Source organism: Bos indicus x Bos taurus, chromosome 10, assembly GCF_003369695.1.
Source record: "Bos indicus x Bos taurus breed Angus x Brahman F1 hybrid chromosome 10, Bos_hybrid_MaternalHap_v2.0, whole genome shotgun sequence".
NCBI classification, from domain to species: Eukaryota; Metazoa; Chordata; class Mammalia; order Artiodactyla; family Bovidae; genus Bos; species Bos indicus x Bos taurus.
In genome coordinates, this window is record NC_040085.1 from 40,246,540 (window position 1) to 40,272,147 (window position 25,608).

General features: G+C 45.5%; 2 protein-coding genes across 4 annotated transcripts in view; both read right to left on the reverse strand.

Annotated features, from left to right (window-relative positions):
* Positions 1-3,193: 3,193 nt before the first annotated feature.
* Positions 3,194-7,710, reverse strand: FBXL22 (F-box and leucine rich repeat protein 22). Its single transcript, XM_027553802.1, has 2 exons — positions 7,330-7,710; positions 3,194-4,200 (listed from the first exon to the last, which is right to left on the reverse strand). Exons 1-2 carry the CDS (start codon positions 7,662-7,664, stop codon positions 3,855-3,857), a joined length of 681 nt encoding a protein of 226 aa, XP_027409603.1. The 5' UTR covers positions 7,665-7,710; the 3' UTR covers positions 3,194-3,854.
* Positions 7,711-10,207: 2,497 nt separating this feature from the next.
* USP3 (ubiquitin specific peptidase 3) overlaps positions 10,208-25,608 on the reverse strand; it is a 102,786-nt gene continuing 87,385 nt past the window's right edge. For all 3 annotated transcript variants that reach the window (XM_027553799.1, XM_027553800.1, XM_027553801.1), the window contains 4 exons: positions 18,919-19,037; positions 17,607-17,720; positions 17,404-17,471; positions 10,208-13,744 (listed from right to left, as the gene is read on the reverse strand). In XM_027553799.1, coding sequence (XP_027409600.1) covers positions 13,579-13,744; positions 17,404-17,471; positions 17,607-17,720; positions 18,919-19,037 — 467 coding nt within the window. In that variant the 3' untranslated portion in view covers positions 10,208-13,578. The remainder of the gene's footprint in view (positions 13,745-17,403; positions 17,472-17,606; positions 17,721-18,918; positions 19,038-25,608) is intronic.

Below are 25,608 nucleotides of genomic sequence, written 5' to 3' on the forward strand. Positions count from 1 at the left end.
CACACTGCTAGTAGAGTTGAGGGAGCACAGTCAGTCCCCTGCAAATGCTTAGCCTGTGCCGAAACAGGCCAGTGTGTCCCTTAAGACAAGCTTTGGAAGGCAGCATCCCCCCAGCAGGTTCTGCTTCCTAGGGAGCAGTTGGGAGCCCCTGATCAGAGCATGTGGCCCCAGTCTATGTTTGCACTGAGGGTCAGCCAGTACAATGTGGTGACTGGGGTCAGCCCCCCACTAGGGGGCACTGTTCTGCTCTGGTGCTGAGGTTCTGCACCCTCCCCCTAGCTTTCACTTTGGCTGCCTTGGCCAAAACAGAGTGAAAAGAGTTAGCACTCAGGACCTAGGCAAAGTCTGTGATCTGTTCTAATGGAGGCTCTGAGGGCACAGATAACCCCCAGGCCCATTTCCAGGTGGCTCTGGGTCAGGCTCCCATCTCCCCCAGCTCATCCCTCTCTGGAGATGCATTGGGCTTCCTGTCTTTTCTGAGCTGTGCCTGCTGATACCAACCTTACGGGAACTGGAGTCAGTCCCAGGTCTGGCTTAAAGGTCATGTCTTTCAACATGTGTTGCTGCTTCCCAGTGCCTGGGCCTTTTGGGTTCTGCCAGGCATAACCCCACCATGGATGTGAGGCTGCCTCTCCCTACCCTCCCCCTTCCAGGCACTACACAGTTAGACATAATCTTGTCTCAGTGTCACCGAAAGTGTACCTATCCTATTTTACAAATAGAGAAATGGAGGTTCAGAGAAGTCATAACTTGTCAGAAGTTACAGATGGCAGAGCTGAGAGAGAACTCAAAACGCCCTCCCAACCCCAGCAGCACATCTTCTGACTAGACTGACTCCCCTGAAGTAGGGCCTAGCCCAGCCCAGGGCCAGTACCCAGTAAATGATTGTGCAATGAATGAGTTGGTGAGTTAATTAAGTACACAGTGCCCCCTGGTATCTGCAAGTCTGAGAAAAGACTTAAGCAGGGCACTGTGTTCTGCCCACTGCCTTTGCTGTGAACAGTGACTGTTAGAAGGCAGGCTGGAGAGTCAGTGCCTGCCTTTTGGAAGCATCTCAGATGGGCCTGGGCTTAGGGACCCAAAGCTCCCCTGCAGGGGGCGGGGCCTAACGAGCCCTAGAAACAATGCTGGACACAGCTGTCAGCACAGCTTCAGTGCTGTGATCACTAGTCTTGGTACATGGGGGTTTACTAGGCATCAAAGGGAACTGAACCCTCATTATAAAAGAGCTTCTGTGGGAAAAGGAGCCTCAAGGGAATGCACGTTACTGACATTCCAACTGAACTTACAATAACCTTTGTTTGCTTTACAAACACAGTCCCATGATTCTTAAAAGAACTCTGCAAAGCAAGATTTTCTTGCTATCCCAATACACAGGTAAGAACGCTGAGGTGTGGAGAGGTCAGACCTGTGCTTGGTCAGAGGAGTGCTAGAAACCAGGATCCTGTTGTTCCCCAGACTAAACCACCAACCCAGGGCAAATGGGACCTCTGGGAACTGGGGCTTATCAGAGATGATGAAAGCAAATCCATGGGGTTTAAGTGGCTTCATTTTAAACAAACATTTAACTCCCTGGAAGCCTGAGCTTGCTTTCAACATTGTTTTCAGTAGTGGCTGAAAAATTAATTTCCTTTAAAAAGCCTCTCTCCACTGTTCAGAGCAATGGTGGGTAAACTAGAAAATCACCCAGAGGAAGCCTGCGTATCATAGGCTAATAGTGGGCCCTCCCATTCCACTGAAGCTGGTGGCTTTGCAAGCCTGGCTTTTCCTACAGGGGGATGAAATGGGATTTTATTTCGGGGCTAAGTGCTGGTCCAACCAGGGGCCCAGGGGCAGCAACTGAGGCCTTCAGCAGTCCCTGGAGGGGTTTAGGCAAGGTGAGATGCTGTCTGCCTGCTCACAGACTCTGCCTAGAAGTTTCAGCACCTCTGGGCCTTCACCATCATCATCTTGGGGCCCTGGCGCCTGCTGGGGGTAGCCTGAGTGTGGGGATCTCCAGCTCTTGTTTCATCCTCATAATAACCACTGAGGCCTCCTTTATCCCTTTTTTTCTGATCATCTCTTCTGCTCACCTTGTCTCCTCACCTCACTCACTCTGTTCAGCCACAACATACCAGCCATGCTCCTAGTCTGGGGCCTTTGTGCTGGCAGCTATTCCCTCTGTCTGGAATATTTTCCTCCAGATGCTGCACCCCTCCACTTCATTTCTCAGATGCCTCCTTCTCAAGGGGGCTTACATTTGTCAACCTCTTTTAAGTTGCTTTTCCTTTCCTGGCCCTAGTCAGTAGTCCCCAAATATCTTTACCCTGTACTTTCCCCTCTTCCCCAGTACTTATCTTCTTATACACTGGCTTGTACACTGTCTTTTCCCCCACTAGAACATAAGATCCATGAGAATGTCTTTTTTTTCCTTGGCTGTTTCCCTAATATCTGGGCAATGAATAAGGAACCCATATGTTTGGTCAGGCCCCTCAAGATAGCTGTTCTCTTGTTCTCTGTAAGTCCCCTACCTGACAGGTACCTGTTTCACCTAAACCCTACACATACAGGACTGATCTTCCTAGATACTTGCCCCAGGCCCCAGCTGATGATTGTTTATATCAAAGGGTCCCTGAGTGGCATGCCCCCCATTGGTTTCCTTGGTAACTAATGAGCCCACCTGACATGAATTGCCCTATAACTGGTCATCTCCCCTCCCCTCTCCCAAGCAAAGACTGCCACAATGTCCTGCCTGCTGCATGCAGTGGGGTGTCACTCCAGGACCTTGCTTCAGACATGTAAGTTTCCTCCATCCATTAAACCATTGATGTCTCTGTTGCTGACTCTGGGCTCTTTCTCAGAATTAAAGCTGGGCAAGTGCAGGCCTTGTAGGCCTACAGGTGCAGCCCAACATCAGTGAGTAGGCATCAATAGCCCCTTTCACAAAGAAGAAACACCTGGTCTCAGGTGGGTCAAGGGCCTTGATCTCAGCTGGTGGTGGGAGTAGCCAGGGTGAATATCGCCCACCACTTCACCATTCTCCCTGCCTTCCCCTCTTCCCCCAAATTTTCGCGCTGTACCTGGAACCAGGAGGCTGCAGGTGACTGATGACTGAAAGCCTCTACTTTGGTGCCTAAAGGTGGGACAGCAGTGACTAAAGCTATGAAATTGAACTCAAGGCGTGTGCCCAACGTTCAAATCTAGCAGGTAAAAATTTAACTTTGCATTGGCTTTTAATGGTTCCGTTAACCAAAGATTTAACCAGGGCTGCTGCTTTTAAGTCTTTACTTTGGGGTTGTCCAATGATTTTCTTCGTTTTTGATGGATGGGAGAACGGTAGAAAACAAGCATAGCTGCAGTTTATGAAAGAATCACATCAACAAGAATTTTCTAGAATCGCTCAAATAGAGTTGGGGGTGGGCAAGGAGCAAAGGCTCGGCTCTCTCAGGCCCAGGGTTCTACCCCTTCTTCCTCTGGCGCAGCAAGGAGGGGTTGGGGAGAGGGTTGTCCCTCACACACCCCTGGGGAGCTCGGGTTGGCCACACTTCCCCACGGGGGTGATTAAGGACACCCCCGTCCCCTTCCCCTCCCCGCAGCTGCAGCCTCAGCCGCGAAGCATGGGATAGAGCCCAAGTGGAGAACCCGGGTCGCAGGGTAAACAAAAGTGTGCTGGTGTTTAGCGAGAAACAATCGAGCGTTTTCCAAGCATCCGGCCATCAAATCTCGCACTCAGCCAATGTATAAAATCGTAATATGGGGTGGGCGCTTGTATCCGTCTTGGCTGAAGATGTGGCGGCTGTCTAGGAGCTGGCGTTCAACACAAGTAGCTCCTTCGGAGACCTGGGGCCGGTGTCCTGCCCCGCGGCCCGGCGGGCCTAGCGCAAAAGCAACTTGCGGAGGGCGGCGCCGGGCGCGTGCGGGCCGCGCGGGAGCTGGTCCGGGATCATGGCCGCGCTGTGCTCGGCGCGCAGCGTCAGGCGCGGGCACGCGGCGCGCAGCCGCCTCAGGCCGGCCGCGCTCACGTTGCGGCAGAAGTCCACGTGCAGCGTCTGCAGCGCGCGCCCGTGCGCCGCCACGGCCGTCAGCGTGCGGTTGGTGACGCGCGCGCAGTTCTCCAGGTGCAGCGCGCGCAGGCGCGGGCAGCAGCGCAGCAGACGCGCCAGGCAGTCGTCGGTGACGTGGCCGCAGCCAGACAGCGTGACGGATGCCAGGTTGGGGCACCTGCGGAGAGAACGCGGGCCCGGGCCGAGGAGGATGCGGTTAGCCTGCTAGCGTGCGGCCGCCCCCGGTCACGCCCCCTAGCTCCCTGGCTGGTTGGCCCCAGTGCCAACTTTGGGAGACCGCATCTTATAGAGGAGTACCGGGTCTAGCTCTTGTGGCTTAGCTGGTAAAGAATCCGCCTGCAATGCGGGAGATCTGGGTTCGATCCCTGGGTTGGGAAGATGCCCTGGAGAAGCGAAAGACTACCTCCAGTATTCTGGCCTGGAGAATTCCATGGACTATATAGTCCATGGAGTTTCAAAGAGTTGGATCCGATTGAGCGATCTTTGCTTTCATCGGATCTAGCGAGTTTCCCTTTGGGAAGTTGCCCACGGTGACACAACCGGGATCTGAACTGGGACCCACTTCCCTTGCTCTTCTGCTACTCCACCTCACCATACTTGGCTATGAGTGGGCTTTTATCCCCAGGAGCACAAACCCCCGTCCTGCTGTGGACATAGGCGATGCTGGTTTCTAGGAGGGTGAGGAAAGCGGTGCATGGTGACAGCTCAAGTCTAGCTTCAAGCTGAGGCCCTGGTGATCTCGGCAGGACAGTGCAGAGAGGGTTTCCTGTGAAGTGTCTTAGAGTCAGGCCCATTACAACTCTTGGCCATCGGGGCCCCCTATAAGTATTGGTTCTGAGTTCTAGAGCCCTGGTTTCAGCTCAATTTACTGAGGCAGCTACTGCAACTCCACTGGGATGCCAGCCTGCCAGAAGTCAAGATCCACAGGTAGCTAGACCCAGGCCTGTTGTGGATACAGTCAGGGACACAGGTAGCTTGTCCAGAAAGCATGGGGGTAGGGGGTTGTCTCTGCACCAACCTTACCAGCAACTGCTTGGGAAAAAGATCTTGAGCAAAGTTGGAGGTGGCTTCTCTGTGCCGTGACCTTGATTGTCACTCATTACCTGGTATGTATGTTTGAGGTTGGCTGGGAGAGAATAATGCCCTCCAGTGGGGTTGTCCTGAGGACTAAATGAGATTAGAAGTGTCTGGAGCCTGTGCAAGGCCTTCTGTAGGCGCTTCTAAGCCATGTTTCCTGGGAGCAGGCAGGACCAGACTGCTTCCAGTCAAGAACCTGTCTCATGGGTGCAGGCCTTGGCTTCCTCTTGCCAGAGGAAGCTGGAGCCAGGCCACAGAGGATTTCCCTTTTCCCATCAGCCTCCCTCAGTGCCCCTGGGCTGCACCTGACCGAGCCAGCTCAGCTCCCTTTGCTTTAGGAAGGAAATAAGGAACTAAAGTAGACTGGACGTGGCCGCAACCACACACCAAGAACACCCCATCTTTCCAAGTTTGCACATCTTCCTTAGTCTTCATATCTGCCTTCCACCCCCAGTCTCTTGAATGAGGAAACTGGCTCAGGGAGCTCAAGTGATTTGCCTGTGTCTTATTTGCTATCTGACTCAGGACAAATACCTGAACCTTGCTGCACCACCTCTTCATCTGTCAAGTGGGAGAGAAACTGTTATCTTCATGGTGGTGGTGAGGAATAGGTAGGCGTTCAAGCCCCAAGGCTGTTAACATGATTCCTTTCTCTTGAGAACCTTTAGAATAATCCGGAGGCAGGAAGAAACCATCAAAAGAAACCATGGACTCCCTACGCAGCCATCCTTAGCTGTCCCCAGGTGATGGCCAGATCTAGGTTTGGTGCACAGGTATCAGTACCTACTATGTAACAGTGCTACTGTGTCATTTAATCCCAAAGTATCCTGTGAGATAATGCAGTTTATCCCATTTCACAGGGGAAGAAATGAAGTTGAATTAATTTAAATATTTGGGCTGGGGCGTCACATGGTCAGACAGTAGCAGTACCGGGGGGCTCAGCCCCAAGCCCTTTGCTTTTGTACGACGCTCATGACCCGCGCTGTACCCAGACACGTACAGTCCACGCCTTGCTAGTTTGGGGGGTTATACCTGCTTCTCTTACAAGAAGAATGGAAGAAATTTAGGGCAGGCTTTTTGCCCTGCATGTATCACTTCCCTGTTTGTTTACTGGGTCTTGTTAAACCCATCAAAATGGCATGGTCTCATTAGGGACCAACCCCAAATCCATCTATTTTCTTCTATGGCCTTAAAAAAAAAGGAGGGGCCACTACACTATTTGCTTCTGTTCTTTGTTAGGCTGCCAGAATACAGCAGCTGTTAAACCTGGGTGGCAACAAGCAGACTGAACCTAGTTTGTTAGTGAACGAGGGGATCATTTCCTCAAAGGCAGGTCAGGACTGGTAAAGGCTCAGGGAGAGCCTGGCTGAGGAAGGCTATTCTTTCGTGGACTGCTCTGGGCAGGAGGCTGTGACACTGAAGGGAGTCTTGCCACTGTGGGGTCGACAGGTCAAATATAGGATGTATTTAGGACATACTTATGCCAAAAATTATTCCGTCTATCTGAAGTTCAAATTTATCTGGGCCTCTTGAATCTTTATTTGCTAAAATCAGATAATCCTAGACTGTGGCACAAATCACACAACCTGTCAGACTTTTTGATTTACTCATTTGAGAACTTGGGCTACAGCACTCTTCCCTTCAGTTTACTGATCCTCGCAGTAACTTCAGGTACTGTGAAGATGAGTAAGTTTCTCATAAGGAAACCATTGTCTGCACCCCTGCTGGAGCCTGGATTGGTTCATCTAACCCAGAGCTGAGCAGCCTAACCCTCCTTCAGCTGCACTTCACAGGTCTTGGGGTATGCTTGCCAGGAGCAGAGTCAAGGGGGTGAGCTGATTGCTGAATCTTGAAACCTTTTCCTGGGGCCTGACACTGAAAATGAAGGCCCAGCTGGACCCACCCAGCCCTTAATGGCTGCCAGGGAGGACAGCTGCCAGAAGCACAGGGAGAGGCTGAAGCCTAGTTCTTCCTCTCTGCTGAAGCAGCTCCAGGACCTGTGAGGCTAAGAGGAGGATTGGCGCCCTTTCCCCCCATAATTCTGTCCATCCTGTGGAGACTGTGCAGTGGGTGGGCCTGGAGGGTCTGCCTTGGGCCTAGGCTGAGGCACCCAGAAGCAGAACCATCTTGGTCTCGTAATTCACTCTTCCCAGACCCCCAGGAGCCTCCCAGAGCTCTGGATGCCAGCGCTGCTCAGGAGGCGGCCTACCTGTCGCACACCTGGAGGAGGAAATCATTGACTAGGCTCTCGTGCCGGCTGCAGATGTTCCTCTGGAGGGCGCTCTTCAGCCAGTCCTCGATGCTGCACACCTGCACGCGGCTGGAGTGCCAGCAGATGGAAAGGCTCCTGAGCGCCGGGCTCAGGAGGAAGTTGTCCTTCTTGAGTTCTGTGAGGGAACGAAAGTGCAGCAGGGGCCAGAGTGCAGGGTCCTCAAACACGTCCTGGAGCTGGGGGCAGGTCCTGGCAAGGTTCTTCCTGCTGTCCTTGTCCAGGAAGGAGAAGAGGTGCAGCAGGCACTCCCGATTGAGCTGGGTGATGTGCATGGTACGCAGTGGCCACACCACTGAGTGTGGCTGGAGCCCAGGGACCTGACCTACCTCCAGCTGCTCCTCCCCAGCTCCGGGCTGGTGGACATATATGGTTGAAGAATGGTGTTTATTTTTGGCCGACAACTGGTGCTGGCGCTCTGAGGAGGAGGGAAGCCCAGACCCAGACATACGTGGGGCAGTCTGTGGCTCGGCTTATGTTCAGAGGAATTGAAAACCCTGGCAGAAAAGCAGTATATTGAAGTTCAATAGCCTCCTTAAAGGGGATTTCTTTCCTTTTAGCTGACAATGGTATTAGGCAGAGAGCTCTTTTGGCATTTTCATTCGAGGTGTTGGCTGGACCACCTTTGTCCGGGCTTGCAGCCTCTACTCACTGGGAGGGACTCTCATTGTAAATAGTATCTGGCTTTATTTCCTGGGACATCAATATGAGTCTTCGGCTCTACTTTCAATATGAAGAAGCCTGCTGTCTATAAAGAACTAAAGGTGATGGTTTTATGCTCGGAGGTGTAAGCAGAAGCCATGGTTGATGCCCCTTTTCAGTTATTTTGTTCCATAGTGATGGTTTCCAGCCTAGGCTGAACTACCTTCAAATCCTGCTGCTTCCCTCCAAGCAGAGGGATTTCCCAGTTGGCTCTGTTTTTACCCTGAGCTTTTCCATAAAAGATTCGTGTTGAGTAGCTTCTCGCTCTCCAGGGTTCTTGTGTGTGTGTGTGTGTGTGTCACATTTTAAACTTGTTTACTTGGCTTTACATTTTTCCAGTTACGTGTCCTGCTGTATCTAAATCTATATTTCCCCAAGTGCCAGGATGGATGAAGTAACTCTTAATACAAAACTGCTTAAAGCAATTACAAGTTGAAGTATTTTACTCTTGCCCTGTAAGCCAGCCACACATCCTCCTTGTGAATGTGTGTAGTTTAGTTCCCGGCAGTTAAGCTGCTAGGTAAGTTGCCTGGAGGTTTTATTCATGAGTTCTCCCTTCCTAACACAAAACTGAGATTTCTTAATCTCTGGATCCATTTTCTAGTACCGCTTCGCTCCCAGTCCTTCACCAGACCCTACTATTTCCCCTCCTGTGAACTCCTATGTCTTGCTTGGTTTGGGGGCTGCAGTAGTGAGATGAGAACCATTTTTCCTCTGCTAGAGGAGGCCACCTCAGTGGTTACTATTGGTTCCTTTCTCACATAATTAGAATTGGAAGGAATGGGAATACTGTTTCCCCTTGTGCAGATGAAGCACACGTGCCAGGACCCTCTTCCGGAACTGAGGCTTGGTCAGACCTGGTGCAGCTTTGCCTGTAAAAGCAGAATGCAGCCTAGGGGTGAATGTAGCCATTGTGGCGCACTCCCTTGCTTTGAGGAGCCAGTCTCAGTGGTCCCCTGTGCCCAGGTTACCCCACCACTGCCAAGGTCAAGTGGAAAGCATGACTTTTCTTAAAAACAACATACATCAAGAAAACAGCCAAAAGCAAGATGTATTTCTCAAGGAAAGGGTTCCTAGGAACTGCTCATACTTCACACTAATCATTTTAATTGTTCAAATGACAGCTGACAGCCAGAGTCCCTCTTTGGGCTCTAGTTAAACTTATATAAAAGGTACTGCTGCACCACAGGTGTGTTTACTGGAAAGCCTTTAGGATTTCCCTCCTGAATCCTTTCCAAACCAGTACTTTTTAGAGGGCTGATCCCTGGAAGTAGTTGGTTCTTTCACCTTCTTAAAGGCAGAGTAGTGTAAGCATGCCAGCCACACTTGTGTCTCCCAAGCTGCACTTCAACAGCTCTGCTTGAGCAGCAAATATGGGCAGAGCCGGGCCACATCACTGCTCCTCACGTGGGGTGGTAGGAGGCACCCCAGAATATAGGGTGGGTCCACAGGCATGCCTGCCTACAGGGAGGGCTGTGACTCACAGCCGGGTGTTCTGGCAGCTGTTCCTCCAAGCCCCTCCCTCTCCGCCCTGTGGAGCTCGGCTCCTCCACAGCCTCTGACCAGCATGGCTGCCAAAAGGAAACGTGCAATTTGGGAACTGGAGGCAAAACCATTTGGGCTGCAGGCGTCTGTCTTCAGTTTTAGAAGACTGACAGAAACAGGCAAATGAGTACCAGAAAAACGATGGGTGTGGACACAGGGCGTTTCTTACAGGAGCTTACTGTAAAGCAGGCATTTAGTCTTTAACAGTGGCAGTTGTTTCCCTGTTTGATCCTTTGCCCAGAGCCCCAAACCTGGTTCCTCAAAGTAGTCTGGCTCTGACGGAGGCAAGTGGACCTCATTCTTATAAAATCAGTGTCACAAGGAAGAACAGGACGAAGTCACGCAGTGCGGGTGAGCTCCCTTGGGACCTGCCTGTGGCACTGGATGACCTGCTGCCACCAACCCTGCCTCTCCAGGTCATTCTGTCTGGGCCCAAGTGTACCAGCAGCCCCAGGTGATGAGGGGTTCGTAAAAACCTGCTACCTGTTGACTCATTCCAAAGGCCTGTAGCTTGAGCAAGTACATCATCACTTAGCTCCACTGAAAGAGGTTCAGAAATAATAGTCAAAAGGGAAGAGACCAGATCTTTAATGATACTTTCCATAAAAGTTCAGGTTGGTGAAGCAGAAAAGGGCTATGATTACAACTTAAATCAGTCACTTGCACAAGTAATCCTCTCAGCATCATACAAATTAGGTTTCAGTGGAAATGATTACCTCTCACACAACCAACACTCACAGAGGGAAGTCTGAAGTCCATCGCAGTCAGACCTGAGGGGGAAGGTCCTCACCCAGCGAGGTGATGCACAGACCTTGGACTACAGCATGATGCCACCCACTCCCACTCCTTCCTGCGCTGTGGGCACCCTCCTGCAGCCACGCTCTGGTCCCCCTTATCTGTTCCTGGCTGCAGAAACAGACTTTGCTCAGGAGCTTCTCCAGGGCCCACGTGAAGAGGCCACTTCAGCTATAAAGGGAACGTGAGAGTTTAGGGGATGGTAGAGGTGGAAGTGGGATAAGTGTACTTAGACATATGTACACACACTAAACCAATGGAGAGGTTTGGCTTGAAGAAATAAATATGTCCCCAACCCTAGAAACCAAGCTGCTGAGCAGGTTCCACAGGTGAGATACACATTTAACACTTAACCAGGGCCCATACACTTTACTGGTTTAATTCTATTACATTTGTCATCACTAGACACTGAGTAGAATCCAGTGGATAAGCAAAGGTTTTCTCCACCATGGAGAGAGATTTGTGTTGCCACAAACTGTTTCTGTCACCCACCTGTGTGGGAGGACTTCTGAGGAAGTTTTGTTCCAAGGAGCCCTGTGACTTGGCGCGAGGCCCTGCCTCAGCACTGCTCTCTGAGTGGGAAGCCACACACGTGCTAGAGGCAACACGGCACCAGGGAACAGCCCTGAAGAGCACGAAGGTCAGCTTTCAAAATAGGCGTGATAAGGCTGCACAGTTAAATTTTCAAAACAGAAATAGGCACATTTACATCACTGGTGTTCAAGTGCACAGTTCACATGGATCCAGTCGCTTTTCCAAAGAACCTTCATGGTATCCTTCAGGCATGTCTGCTTTAATCAAATGAAGAGATAGAAACACTCCAAAATTCAATAGAGGAAGTGTGTTCATCTCTTAAGCCAACATGTTGCCTGTGTAAGCACCACTTTCCCCAACAAAGTAGTCTAGTCTGTTGTAAGTTCCATTTGGTAGAGGCCATTTTCCTCCATGAACACTGCCGGAGGCTTTCTTGTTGGAATTGTAACTGCTGCCCACGCAGAGACTAGTGATCTAAGTGCAAATGTTACAAGTTACCGCTGTGTATCTTCTAAGCAAGAGAGACTGGATTCATAGGAGTGAGGTCAGAGGAGATGCACATTTCTAGTTCAATGTCATGTGATGTTAATGTACTGATACAGTAGATCAAGTTATGTGAAATTGTCATTTTTGTAGTTCAAAAAGTTGTGGCTCGACGTATGTAATTTACCATTGTAAACTGTTTTAAATACATGTTTTCCTCTTAATTTTATCTTCTGGGCTCTCTAAGTTCTAAGATCTCTACATGCTGGCAAAGCTTTTTTCTCTGGAGTGAAACTGTAGACCAGCACCATCTGAGAGCTCTGCCCACAGGTGGAACTGTCCAGCCCTAGGTGGGCCTGTGCCGAGTGGCTGCTGAGAACTTGAACCATGACCAGTGTGAAGAACTGAGTTTTCAATATATTTTTAATTAAAATCAACACTTAACTGTACGTGGCCAGTGACCACTGTATTGGATGGTAGACGTTCAGACATAATTTGCTCCTAGTTATTTTAAACGGTTTAGCAGGTGTGTTCTGCTCTGAGAAAATGTGGGATTTTTCCAGCTAATATTAAAGTGGGAATGAAGCAGCTCTGTTTCCGCAGCTTCAAATATCCAAGCTAGGGGGAGTGCCACTCAACTTTCTTTTACATCCATACACTTAAAATCTGGACCATTTTTTTTTAACAGAAAAAAATATGAGAAAGTATGATTGGCTGGCTTAACATAAACTAACTACATTCTGCCCCCCGTAACAACTTGTAGAGAACTGGGACAAGAGGAAAATACCGACTGGAACAAGGAGCGAACGTGACAATGTGCTGGTCCTATCGCACAGGCCTAGCTGGAGCCCCCTCCTCCTCTCACTAATTTGCACGCTGTGCACCAGCACCCCAAGATCAGCAGGCTGACTCAGACACTTGAGGAAAGCACAGGAAGCTTCATTAGATGGGATTCTGGTTCCAGATTTCAATTTGAATTAAAGCTAAGTAGTGCCGGTGCCTACTTTTCTTGAAAACAATTTCAAAAGACTGCTAAGCTAAACAACAAAAACTCTGCTTATTCAAAGTGAAAATATTTTCATTTGCTCTGCTATGAGCATAGGCCAGTGAGAGGTTTAAAGAGTTGTTAAAACTTAAAGACTTTAGTTTCCTCCTGTGGACTCCACAGTGTTACCCGAAGTTTAGGTGATGGTCAGAATCAACTTTGGAAGGTAGCATCTCAACCTCTGGTGGCCAAGTAAGAAGTAAGACCAGAGTGGACATGCAGTTAATCCCAGTGCTACAACCAATGGGGGAATTAGGTGCTGACTCAAAAAGGCAAACACGACACTACAGTTTCTTCACACTGGACAAATAACACTTGGATAACATGGAGCTGTGTCACGGAATTTCTGAAACACTTTTAAGTGTATTTGGTCTTATTTGGACTGTACAGTACCCCTATCTCATCTATGAAAGTGCCCCCAAACAAACAAAAAAAGTAATTCTTGAATTTGCAATGTAGGTACAACTAAATCAACTGATTTATTTAGTGTGTGCTGATAAACAGCACCTTTGAGAGATATCAAGAGCAGCAGTCACCTGGTCTATTTAATGATGCCCTTCCTGTTCTCTTTTACAAGCAGAAAGAATGATTACTGAGCAGTCACTGAACTCTTGTGAGCCACAAATTTACGAGCACACATGATAACTTGGTTTAGAGCCAACCTGAGCTCCCTTGATCTGTGAGAAGGCAGCAGGTGGTTACACTGCTCTTCACAATCGTGAACATCTCTCGCTTTCAGCATATGAGAGTAACAAAGCATTGATGTAAATGTGCCTCAAAGTGAGAACTGAACATTAATATAAAAAAGTCAAATAGAACTAAGTTCTTGAAACTACATATAAAAACTGAATTATTACAACTAAAGCAGCAAATCAAAATATCTGCTGAGGTTTTCTGGTAGAACTAAAAAAAAAAAAATTAGTTGGTGCCCATGTTCAATAAGTCACTACCATTGACAAAATAAAACTAAACCCAAAACAGGAGACTGAAAAGTGCATAATGAAATTAAATCTTAGATCAAGTATTTATGGAAAATTGGAAATGTCTGTCCGGTATAGTTGACAAATAATGATTTGGAGGAGGTATTAAAGTTTGTCCGATCCAGCTTTGGCCTGGCGTTCCACATAAAAAAGGATGTAGGCCTTGGCCTTCAGCACGGTGTCTTCATCGGTCAGTGTTACAGTACTGTCATTGAAATGGAACCAGCGACCTTCGTGAGTTGCGTATGCTGTGTAATGTCCAGAACCGACCCTGTAAAGAAAGGTCAAATGATCAAAGAAGAAGACTACAGAAATCATGCAAGAATCTGTGCAACCATATAAAATATTAGAAGGACAATAAATTGTAATAAGTACTATATGGAATAAATTCTAGAGATATGTAGTTTAAGACAGTTGATTAAGCTCACGTGTTTATCTTCTTGAAACTCATCGAAATGACAAGGAATATAGTGACACTGGAAAACAGGGAAGAGTGCCATGGACTGACCAGAAGCTGAAGATTTTCTGGAACACACAAAGCTGTGTTTACACGGCACTGGATTAACAGAGAAACTAAGCATCAAAGGAGTCTAACAAGCAGAGGTCAAGGCCTATGGAAACATGGAAAACTTAGGACCAGATTTCCCATCAGTCTTAGAAGAAACCTGAGCACAGGACAGAAATCTGCCTCCAGGACTTTCTCTCCTACTTTGACCATCAAAGGCTTTTCTTTCTCAGCATGACCCACCCACTCACACATGGAGCCCCAGAGTCAGTCCTCCTGGGTAGGAGGAAGCCTGTAGACAGAACAAAGACCTTCACAAACTGCTAGAAAAACCCTTACAACATTTCATGAGCTGAAGACACCAGACTAAGAGTATCCCTGTCAACTACCAAACAAATACATCTCAAGTAATTTCTTTAGTCCAAAGAAAAAACAAGCAAATGAGAATCAGACGTGTAATGGACTTATCATTTGTAACTATGAATGGTGAAGTCAATAGAGCAATGTCACAAAGTTCAGAGTGAAGAGGATTTTCAACATGGATAGTGGCTTGCCAAGTCTGAAGGTAAAACTAACATCCTCAAGCAGACCAGAAAAAGCAAAGAAAATACCCCTAATACAGGCTTTTAAGGGAAAAAAGTAATCAAGAATGTTATATAACAAAATAAGAAATGTACCTTTAAAGTAGAGAACATGAAGTTTATTCTAAATAATACCTGTTTCCCTCCATTTAAGTATCAATTGGCCAAGGAAATCAGCAGTCTTTTGGAGTAATGACTACTCAGGATTTTGTGGACAGTAGACTAGTTGTGAATGCTGGGCTCAAATGAACCTTTCTCCATTTTGCTTTTGGGTGCCTTCTCTTCATGCTTTGCAACGTATCTCAGGAATACTCTTTCTCACCAAGACTGAAGGAAAGTTTTACCAGTCACTCAGTTGTGTCCAACTCTCTGTAACCCCATGAACTACAGCATGCCAGGCTTCCCTATCCTTCACTATCCCCTGGAGTTTGCTCAAACTCATGTCCATTAGTCAGTGATGCCATCCAACCATCTCATATCTGTTGCCCCCTTCTCCTTTTGCCCTCAATCTTTCCCAGCATCAGGGTCTCCAGGCAATCTTGATTCCAGACTGTGCTTCATCCAGCCCAGCATTTTGCATGATGTACTCTGCATACAAGTTAAATAAACAGGGTGACAACATACCAGCCCTGACATACTCCTCTCCCAATTCTGAACCAGTCAGTTGTTCCATGTACAGTTCTAACTGTTGCTTCTTGACCTGCATACAGGTTTCTCAGGAAGCAGGTGAGGTGGTCTGGTATTCCCATCTCTTTAAGAATTTTCCACAGTTTGTTGTGATCTACACAGTCAAAGGCTTTAATATAGTCAATGAAGCAGTAGTAAATATTTTTCTGGAATTCTCTTTATGCTTTCTCTATGATCCAACGGATGCTGTCAATTTGATCTTTGGTTCTTCTGCCTTTTCCAAATCCAGCTTGTACAACTGGATAGTCTTGGTTCATGTATTGTTGAAGCTTAGCTTGAAGGATTTTGAGCCCATTATCCTACCATGTGAAATGAGCACAATTGTGCGGTAGTTTGAGCATTCTTTGGCATTGCCCTTTTTTGGGACTGTAATGAAAACTGACCTTTTCCAGTCCTGTGGCCACTGCTGAGTTTTCCAAATTTGCTGCCATACTGAGTGCAGCACTTTCAGAGCATCATCTTTTAGGATTTGAAATAGCTCAGCTGGAATTCCATCATCTCCACTAGCTTTGTTCTTAGTAATGCTTCCTAAGGCCCACTTGACTTCACATTCTAGGATGCCTGGCTCTGGATGAGTGATCACACCATTGTGGTTGTCCGGGTCATTGATACCATTTTTGTACAGTTATTCTGTGTATTCTTGCCACCTGTTCTTAATATCTTCTGCTTCTGATAGGTCCATACTGTTTCTGTCCTTTATTGTGCCTATCTTTGCATGAAATGTTCCCTTGGTATCTCTAATTTTCTTGAAGAAATCTCTAGTCTTTCCCATTCTATTGTTCTCCTCTATTTCTTTGCATTGCTCACTTAAGAAGGCTTTTTTCTCTCTCCTTGCTATTCTTTGGAACTCTGCATTCAGACAGGTATATCTTTCTCTTTCTCCTTTGCCTCTATTCTTTGCTCAGCTGTCTGTAAGGCCTCCTCAGACAGACATTTTGCCCTGTTGCATTTCTTTTTTGGGGGGATAGTTTTGATCACTGCCTCCTGTACAATGATAGTTCTTCAGGCACTCTGTCATCCGGATCTAATCCCTTGAATCTATTTGTCACTTCCACTGCAAGGGATTTGATTTAGGTCATACCTGAATGGCCTAGTAGTTGTCCCTACTTACTTCAGTTTAAGGCGGCTGCTGCTGCTGCTGCTGCTGCTGCTGCTGCTGCCACCGCCACTAAGTCACTTCAGTCGTGTCCAACTCTGTGTGACCCCATAGACAGCAGCCCATCAGGCTCCCTCGTCCCTGGGATTCTCCAGGCAAGAACACTGGAGTGGGCTGCCATTTCCTTCTCCAATGCATGAAAGTGAAAAGTCAAAGGGAAGTCGCTCAGTCGTGTCTGACTTTGCAACCCCATGGACTGCAGCCAACCAGGCTCCTCCATCCATGGGATTTTCCAGGCAAGAGTACTGGAGTGGGGTGCCATTGCCTTCTCCATCAGTTTAAGTCTGAATTATGCAATAAGAAGCTCATGATCTGAGCCACAGTCAGCTCTCAGTCTTGTTTTTGCTGACTGTTCAGGGCTTCTCTATCTTCAGCTGCAAAGAATATAATCAATCTGATTTCAGGACTGACCACCTGGTGATGTCCATGTGTAGAGTCGTCTCTTGTGCTGTTGGAAGAGGATGTTTGCTATGACCAGAGCATTCTCTTGACAAAACTGTTAGCCTTTGCTCTGGTTCATTTTGTACTCCAAAGCCAAACCTGTTACTCCTGGTATCTCTTGACTTTCTACTTTTGCATTCCAGTCCCCTATGATGAAAAGGACATCTTCTTTTGGTGCTAGTTCTAGAAGGTCTTATATGTCTTCGTAGAACCATTCAACTTCATCTTTTCCAGCGTTAGTGGTTGGGACATAGACTTGGATTACTGTGATTTGAATGGTTTGCCCTGGAAACAAACCTAGATCATTCTGTCATTTTTGAGATTGCACCCAAGTACTGCATCTTGGACTCTTGTTGACTATTCCATTTATTCTAAGGGATTCTTGCCCAAAGTAATAGATATAATAGTCATCTGAATTAAATTTGACCATTCCTGTCCATTTTAGTGAATGAATCTGAATCTGTTGTAGAGGGAGCTGGGAGAGTTACTGCGAGTGGTACAAAATTATAGGTCTTTACTGCCCTATTCCCAACCCCAAGAGAGCCCGCTGGCATACTCACCCAGAGCCATGGTGCACCACCACAGCAGCGAGGTCGTACAGGCAGTTCTCTGGGCCACTGTTCTCGGGCTACAGATCAGGGGAGAAGGTATCCCAGGACTGAGTTAGGAGCAGTGGTCAATGACATCAGCATCTCCCTACCTCAATGACCTCCACCCTCTGTCTGTGAAGATTTAATTTTACTAACAAATATAATTACGTTACCTCTAGTAAATAGCATTTCATGTCTAGGCCTCGCAGGGGAAATTCTACATATGTATCAACTTTGTTTCTTAAATATGCTGTCCAATGAAATCTTTTCAAATGTAAGCATAGCACCTGGATGAGAGATAAAGACAAAAATTGTAAACAAGCGGTTAATTTACCTTTCAATCAAAATTAACTACTTGATGGTACTAATATCTCTTAGATAATATTTTAGGCAGTCCATCAGTTTTTCTTTTGATTTTGATATTGGTTTCTTCCATGAATACCTTTTTATGATACTGTGATTTATAATAATGTGTTTAGTTTTGTCTCCTTTCCTGACACAAGATCCTAAAAGCCTTGAAATTTCCTCAGTGAAGAGAGCACACAGAGTTATCTTTTGTTATGTTAGTGAGGTATGGGGGCTTGTTGCCAAGAGAACCAATCAAGAAATTGAGTTAAAACTTTCAGTCCTACCTCCCTGACCCACAAAAGGGAGAGGGATTGGAGGCTGAACGATCAGCAGTGCCCAGTGATTTAATCAGTCGTGTCTGTGTAATGAAGCCCAAAGGACGAGGTTTGGAGCGCTTCCAGGTTGGGGAACCAGAGCTCTTCCACGTGCCACCATGCAAGGCCCCAAATTCCATGAGGACAGAAACTCCTTTGTTCAGGACTTTGCCCTATCTCTTCATCTGGTTGTTGATTTGTATCCTTTAACATCCTTTGTCATGAATTGATAATCTGGTGAGCAGACAGGTTTCCTGGGTTCTGTGAGCTGCTGTAGCAAATTAATGGAACCCAAGAAGGTAGAAGGGTCATGGGGACCTCTGATTTCCACCTAGCCGGTCACAAGCAGGAGTGACAATGGGGACATGTGACGGATGTCTGCAGTCCAAGCAAGGAGTCACAGGGACCCTCAGTTTGTAATTTGTCCCTGCAGAAGCCTAAGCCCAAAGTAACAGCCTGGGCTTGTGATGGTGTCTGATGTGGAGGGCAATCTTGTGGGACTGAGCTCCTTTACCGTGTGGAATCCGAAGCTCTCTCTGAGTAAGTAGTGTCAGGATGGAGTTGAATTGTATGTAGGATACCTATGGTGTCACAGAACTGCATGGGTGGTGTGGTGGGGAAACCCTACCCGTCGCGCTCTGTAAACAGTGATCAGGACATATTTACTTAGGAATTCATAAAGGGCTTAGTTTTATTGAAAACCCTAGAGACCAATGCAGAACAGATTATTTAAGTATAAAGTTAGAAAAATAATTTGTCTTCCAACCAATCATAAGTATTTTCCCCCTCAAAACTGCATTATAACTTGAAATGCAACACTTACCTTGGGTAGTTTCTGAATCCAAAACTTTTTAGTGGACTTCTGTTTCTTCTTGCACTTGTGGCACATATATAACTCTGTCTCATCAAGTTCTTCTAAGTCAGTAAAACTGCGAAGACAATCTAAACCAAAATTGATTTTGGCAGCATTAAAGGAGGATGCTTTTTATAGAGGAAGTGTACTGTAGGAAAAAAAAGACTATGAACTTTGAAAGTGAACAATTCAGGTTCAGATCTCAGCTTTATTAGCTATGTGACCTTAGAAGAGTCAGCTTTTCTTTTGCAAAATAGAGACCCTCAAAAAGTCTACATTGAAGAACTGCTGTGAGGAAGAGAAGTAACATGTATAATGTGCCTGGCATCATGTCTAACATCTGGTGATGATCAGTTCATGACAGATGATATTATTGTAGTTGGGTTTACTATTATTAGTAAAAGAATTAATCTGAATAATTCTGACAGAAGTGGTTCCCTAATGAAATCAAGGTTCAAACAGCAGTGTTCTCTCAATGTCTTATATAACAAAGGACAGAACCCCAAGTTCATAAAAAAGTCAAATTTACATCAAATGTTTCAGTCAGAATTTATTCCAAAATAGATTACAAAAGGCTTCATCATTGACCTTCCTACAATATCACCAGTGAATCCTTTGTTTCACACTCTACTCAAAATCCTGTGAGATGGACCATAGGTGTATTTTTTCCTTTCAAACATTTAACTGTGTCGTCTGGGGTTTAGTAAACTTTGGCCCCAGGCCAAATCCAGCCACCTGATTCTGTAAATAAAGCCTGGAATATAATCACACCTACTCATTTATATACTCTCTGGCTGTTTTTACACTACAGCAGCAGACCCGAGCAGCTGTGACACAGACTATTTGCTGAAAAGCCTAAAATAATTACCATCTGGCCCTTTATAGAAAAAGTTTGCCGAATCCTGGCACAATTAGTAATATATTCAGAAGTCCATATAAAATGAATGCATTGTTCTGTGAGAATTGATATACTATTTTTTTAGAGAAAAATATGAATGCCTTTGTATCCACCACTCTGCTAAGGATATGGACTATCTAGTACTCGAGGAGCCAGAGTTGATGTGAATGGCATCCCCTAGAGTTGTGGAGGGGGTGGCCAGCCCTGTTCAGAGCTTCCTAGGTGCCTTTTCCCAATCAGCTCCCTCACCACCCCAGGAGTACTCACTATCCTGACTTTTGTTCAGTCATTTCTTGGCTTGTCTTTTTAGATCATATATAATGCCCTTATGCATCTTTAAAACAGTATGAGGCTTGGTTTGAGAAGTTGGTTGGGTCGCAAGCACAAACAGCATATAAGGAAAGGCAACATTGTACTCAAGAGTCTTCAGGTCATAGTCAACCTTGGCATTAGAGAGACTATAAGGAAGAGCCCCTTCAGGGAAGTTAGTGGGGCAAAGTCTAGCAGGGTTTATGAGTGGGCCAGATTCTACACAGACCAACATGTGTCCAGAAGGCCCATGTACTTTTTTTTTTTTAAGCATACTTTTAAAAACCATAACATCGGTTTCAAGTGTATAATATAATGCTTCAGTATTTATATATATTGTGAAATGATCACAATAAATCTAGTTACCGTTAGTCACCATAAGTTACAAATTTGTTTCTTCTGAGGACAGCTTATAAGACTTATTCTTAGTGACTTCCAAATATGCAATAAAGTATTAACTGTAGTTAGCATGCTATTCATTACATCCCCGTGACTTACAAGTGCAAAATTGTACTTTTTGACTTCCTTTACCTATTTTACCGACCCCACCCCCTGGATCTTGGCACCCACCAATCTGTTACCCTTATATATGAACTTATTTTTGTTTTTTAAATTCTGTTAAGTGAGGTCATGACTCATTGGAAAAGACAGGGATTGGGGGTAGGAGGAGAAGGGGACGACAGAGAATGAGATGGCTGGATGGCATCACTGACTCGATGGACGTGAGTTTGAGTGAACTCCGGGAGTTGATGATGGACAGGGAGGCCTGGTGTGCTGCAGTTTATGGGGTCGCAAAGAGTCGGACACGACTGAGCGACTGAACTGAACTGAAGTGAGGTCATACGGCATGTTTTTCTCTGACTTACTTCACGTAGCATGGTACCCTCAAGATCCATCCATGTTGTCCCAAATGACAAGATTTCTTTTTCATGACTGAATTATATTCCATTGTGCATGTGAGTGAGTATGAGAGAGTGTGTTATCACATTGTCTTTACCCATTCATCCATCACTGGACACTATCTTGGCTATTGTAAATGCTGCTGCAATGAACATGAAGGCGCATCTATCTTTTGAAATTAGTGCTTTTGTTTTCTTTGGACAGCCACCCAGCAGTGGGGCTGCTAGATCATATGGTAGTTCTGTTTGAAATTTTTTGAGGAGCCTCCATTCTGTTTTCTGTAGTGGCAACACCAGTTTACAATCCCACTAACAGTGAGTGAGTGCTCCCTTTCTCACACCCTCCTCAACACTTGTTAGTTGCTGTCTTCTTGATGACTGCCACTCTTATAGGTGTGAGGTGGTATTTCATTGTGGTCTTGATTTTTATTTCCCTGATCATTAATGATGTTGAGCATCTATTCATATACCTGTTGGCCCTCTGTTTGTCTTTGGGAAAATGTCCATTCAGATCTGCTCATTTCTTACAGCTGACTCCACTTATATGCAGATACTGTTTAGTAGCAAATGCCCCCCACTCCAGTACTCTTGCCTCGAAAATTCCATGGACGGAGGAGCCTGGAAAGCTGCGGTCCATGGGGTTGCTGCGACTTCACTTTCACTTTTCACTTTCATGCACTGGAGAAGGAAATGGCAACCCACTCCAGTGTTCTTGCCTGGACAACCCCAGGGACGGGGGAGCCTGGTGGGCTACCATCTATGGGGTCACACAGAGTCGGACACCACTGAAGTGACTTAGCAGCTACAATACTGTGGCTGGTTGAACCCATAAAGCAGAACTGTGTATGTGAAGGGCTGCCTATAAATTACATGTGAACTAACCCCCTCATTGTTCAAGGGTTGACTATAATCAGGTTTTTTTTTCCTGCTATAGAGTTGTGCAAATTTTTTAAATATATTTTAGATATTAACTCCTTATCAGATACACGATGCAAATTCAGTGGGCTGCCTTTTCATTTTGCTGATGCTTTCCTTTGCTGTACAGAAGCTTTTATTTTCATGTGGTCCCACGTGGTTTCCGTTTTGTTGCCTTTGCTTTTGCAGTCAGATCCAAAAAACCATCACCAAGACTGATGTCAAGGAACTGACTGCATATGTTTTCTTCCAGGGATTTTAGGGTTCAGGTCTTAATGTTCAATTCTTTAATCCATTTTGAATTAACTGGTGTGTAAGTTAGTGGTCCAGTTTCATTCTTTTACATATGGCTGTCCAGTTTCCCAAACACCATTATTGAAGAGACCGTCCTTTCTCCATTGTGTATTCTTGTCTCTGTTGTCATATATTAACTGACCCATGTATACATGATTTATTTCTGGGTTCTCTATTCTGTTCCATTGATCTGTATGTCTGTTTTTGTGTGAATACTATACTGTTTTGATGACCGTAGCTTTGAATTATAATTTGAAGTCAGGGAGCATAATACTTCCAGCTTTTTCTTTTCGCTCAAGAGTGCTTTGGCTATTTGGGGTTGTTTGTGGCTCCACACAAATCTTAGAATTATTTGTTCTAGTTCTGTGAATGGTGCTACTGGTATTTTTATAGGAATCGCATTGACTCTACAGATTGCCTTGGGTAGTATGGCCATTTTAACCACTGATTCTTCCTGTCTGTGAGCACAGTATGTCTTTCCGTTTGTTAGTGTCATCTTCAATTTCTTTTACTAATGTCTTATAGTTTTCCAAGTACATGTCTTTTACATCCTTGGTTGGATTTATTTCTAAGTATTTTATTCCATTTGATGCAATTGTAAATGGGATTGCTTTCTTTTTAAAAGAAGATTTTATTTATTTATTTTTGGCTGTGCTGGGTCCTCACTGCCACACGTGGACTTTCTCTAGTTGCAGCGAGCAGGGACTAGTGCATGGGCTTCTCATTTGCGGTGGCTTCTCTTGTGGAACAGGCGCTCTGAGGCACACAGGCTTCAGTAGTTTTGGCTCCTGGGCTTACTTGCTTTGCAGCATGTGGGATCTTCCCAGATCAGGGATCGAACCCCAGTCTCCTGCAATGGCAGGTGGAGTCTGTACCAGTGAGCCACCAGGGAAGCCCTGGGATTGTTTTCTTAATTTCTGAGAGTTCAATATTAACATATTATGGAAATGCAACAGATTTTTGTATATTGATTTTGTATCCTACAACTTACTGAATTTGCTTTATTCTAACAGGTTTTGGTTTTTATGGAGTCATTGGGATTTTCTATACATATAACATGTCATTTGCAAACAGTGGCAGTTTGCATCTTCCTTTCTGATCTGGATGCCCTTTCTTTCTTGCCTAACTGCTATGGCTAGGTCTCCCAATACTGTATTGAACAAAAGTGGTGTAAGGGAACATGCTTACCTTGTTCCTCATCTTAGAAGAAGCGATTTCAGCTTTGCACCACTGAGTATGATGTTGGCTGTGGGCCTGGCATGTGTGCATGCATGCTACGCCACTTCAGTCATGTCCGACTCTCTGTGACCCTATGAACTGTAGCCCGCCAGGCTCCTCTGTCCAAGGGGATTCTCTGTAGCCCGCCAGGCTCCTCTGTCCATGGGGATTCTCCAGTTAAGAATACTGGAGTGGGTTGCCAATGCCCTCCTCCAGGGGGTCGTCCCAACCCAGGGATCAAACCCATGTCTCTTCTATCTCCTGCACTGGCAGGAGGGTTCTTTACCACTAGTGCCACCTGGGAAAACCAGACCTGATATATATGACCTTGATTATGTTGAGGAATAGTCCCTCTACACCCACTTTAAGGGTTTTTACCAAAAGTGGATGTTGAATTTTCTCAATTTTTAATTTCATCTATAGAAATGATCATATGATTTTTATCCTTCATTTTGTAAATGTGGTATATCACTTTGCATCCCTGAAATAAATCCTACATGATCATGGTATATGATACTTTCAATGTATTGTTGAATCATGTATCCTAGTATCTTGTGAGGTTTTCTGTGTTTTTGTTCATCAGGGGTATTGGCCTCTAATGTTCTTTTCTTGTGTCCTTGTGTGATTTTGTTATCAGGTAAAGCTGACTTTGTAAAATGAGTTTGGAAATGTTCCTTTCTCTCCTGTTTATTGGAAGAGTTTGAGAAGGATTGTATTCTTTGAATGTTTAGTTGAATTCACCTGTGAAGCTGTCTGGTCCTGGATGCTCTTTGTTGGGAGGCTTTGATTACTGATTCAGTTTCCTTACTAGTAATTGGTCTGTTGAGATTTCTGTTTCTTCATAATTCAGTCTTGGTAGGTTTTATATTTCTAGGAATTTATCCATTTCATCTGTATTGTACAATTTGTTGTCATGTAATTGTTCATTGTGGTCCCTTATCATCCTTTGTATATCTGTGGTATTGGTTGTAATGTCTCCTCTTTCATTTCTGATTTTTATCTATTCGAGTCCTCTTTTTAAAAATTGGTTTTAATATGCCTTCTATTTAATTATTTACTTGATCGCTCCACATGGCATGCAGGATCTTAGTTCCCTAGCCAGATACTGAGCCCATGCCCCCTGTAGTAGAAGCACAGAGTCCTAACCACTGGACTGCCAGGGAATTCCCAGTCCTCGGTCTTTTTTGCTTGGTAAATCACAGCTAAAGGTTTGGCGCTTTAGTTTGTCTTTTCAAAGAATCAGCATTTAGTTTTACTGATCTTTTCTATTGTCTTTTTTGTCTCTATTTCATTTATTTTTGCTCTGATCTTTGTTATTTCCTTCCTTCTAGTAACTCTGGATTTCATTTTTTGTTCTTTTTCTAGTCCCTTGAGGTATAAAGCTATTATTCAAATTTTTTCTTGTTTCTTGAGGGTAGGCATTTATTACTATGAGCTTCCCCCTTAATGAGCTTTTCAGATGGAGCAGTGGTAGAGAATCTGCCTACCAGTGCAGGAGACATAGGAGACATGGGTTTGATCCCTGGGTTGGGAAAATCCCCCGGAGAAGGAAACAGCAACCCACTCCAGGATTCTTGCCTGGGAAATCCTATGGACCCAGAAGCCTGACAGGCTACAGTCCATAGGGTCACAAAGAGTCAGACATGGCTAAGCATACATGTACATTCCCTCTTAGAACTGCCTTTGCTGCATCCTATGAATTTGGTGTGTTGTATTTCCTTTTTCATTTCTCTGAAAGTATTGTTTGATTTCTCTTTTGATTTCTTCTTTGACCTACCAGTTGTTCAGCAGCAAGTGGTTTTCATCTTCGCATCTGTCACTTTTCCAATTTTCTTCTTGTAGTTGACTTCTATTTTCATACCATCATGGGTGTGAAAGATGTTTGATAGCATTCCAGCATTATTAAATTTATTAAGACTTGTTTGGTGAACTTCCTAGTGGTCCAGTGGTGAGGAAGTCACACTTTCACTTCTGAGGACCCAGTTTGATCCCTGGTCCAGAATTAAGATCCCACGAGCCATGTGATGTGGCCCAAAAAAAAAAAAAAAACTTGTCTTATGGCCAAAAATGTGATTTACCTGGGGAATATTCCTTACGCCCTTAAGAATGTGTATTCTGTTGCTTCTG

Bases quoted from the DNA above. Each gene is read 5' to 3' on its own strand.
- FBXL22 (XM_027553802.1), bottom strand. From the start codon at position 7,664: ATGCACATCACCCAGCTCAATCGGGAGTGCCTGCTGCACCTCTTCTCC. The intron at 4,201-7,329 runs GTAGGCCGCCTC...TTCTCTCCGCAG, and splicing joins CTCCTCCAGGTGTGCGACAG to GTGCCCCAACCTGGCATCCG.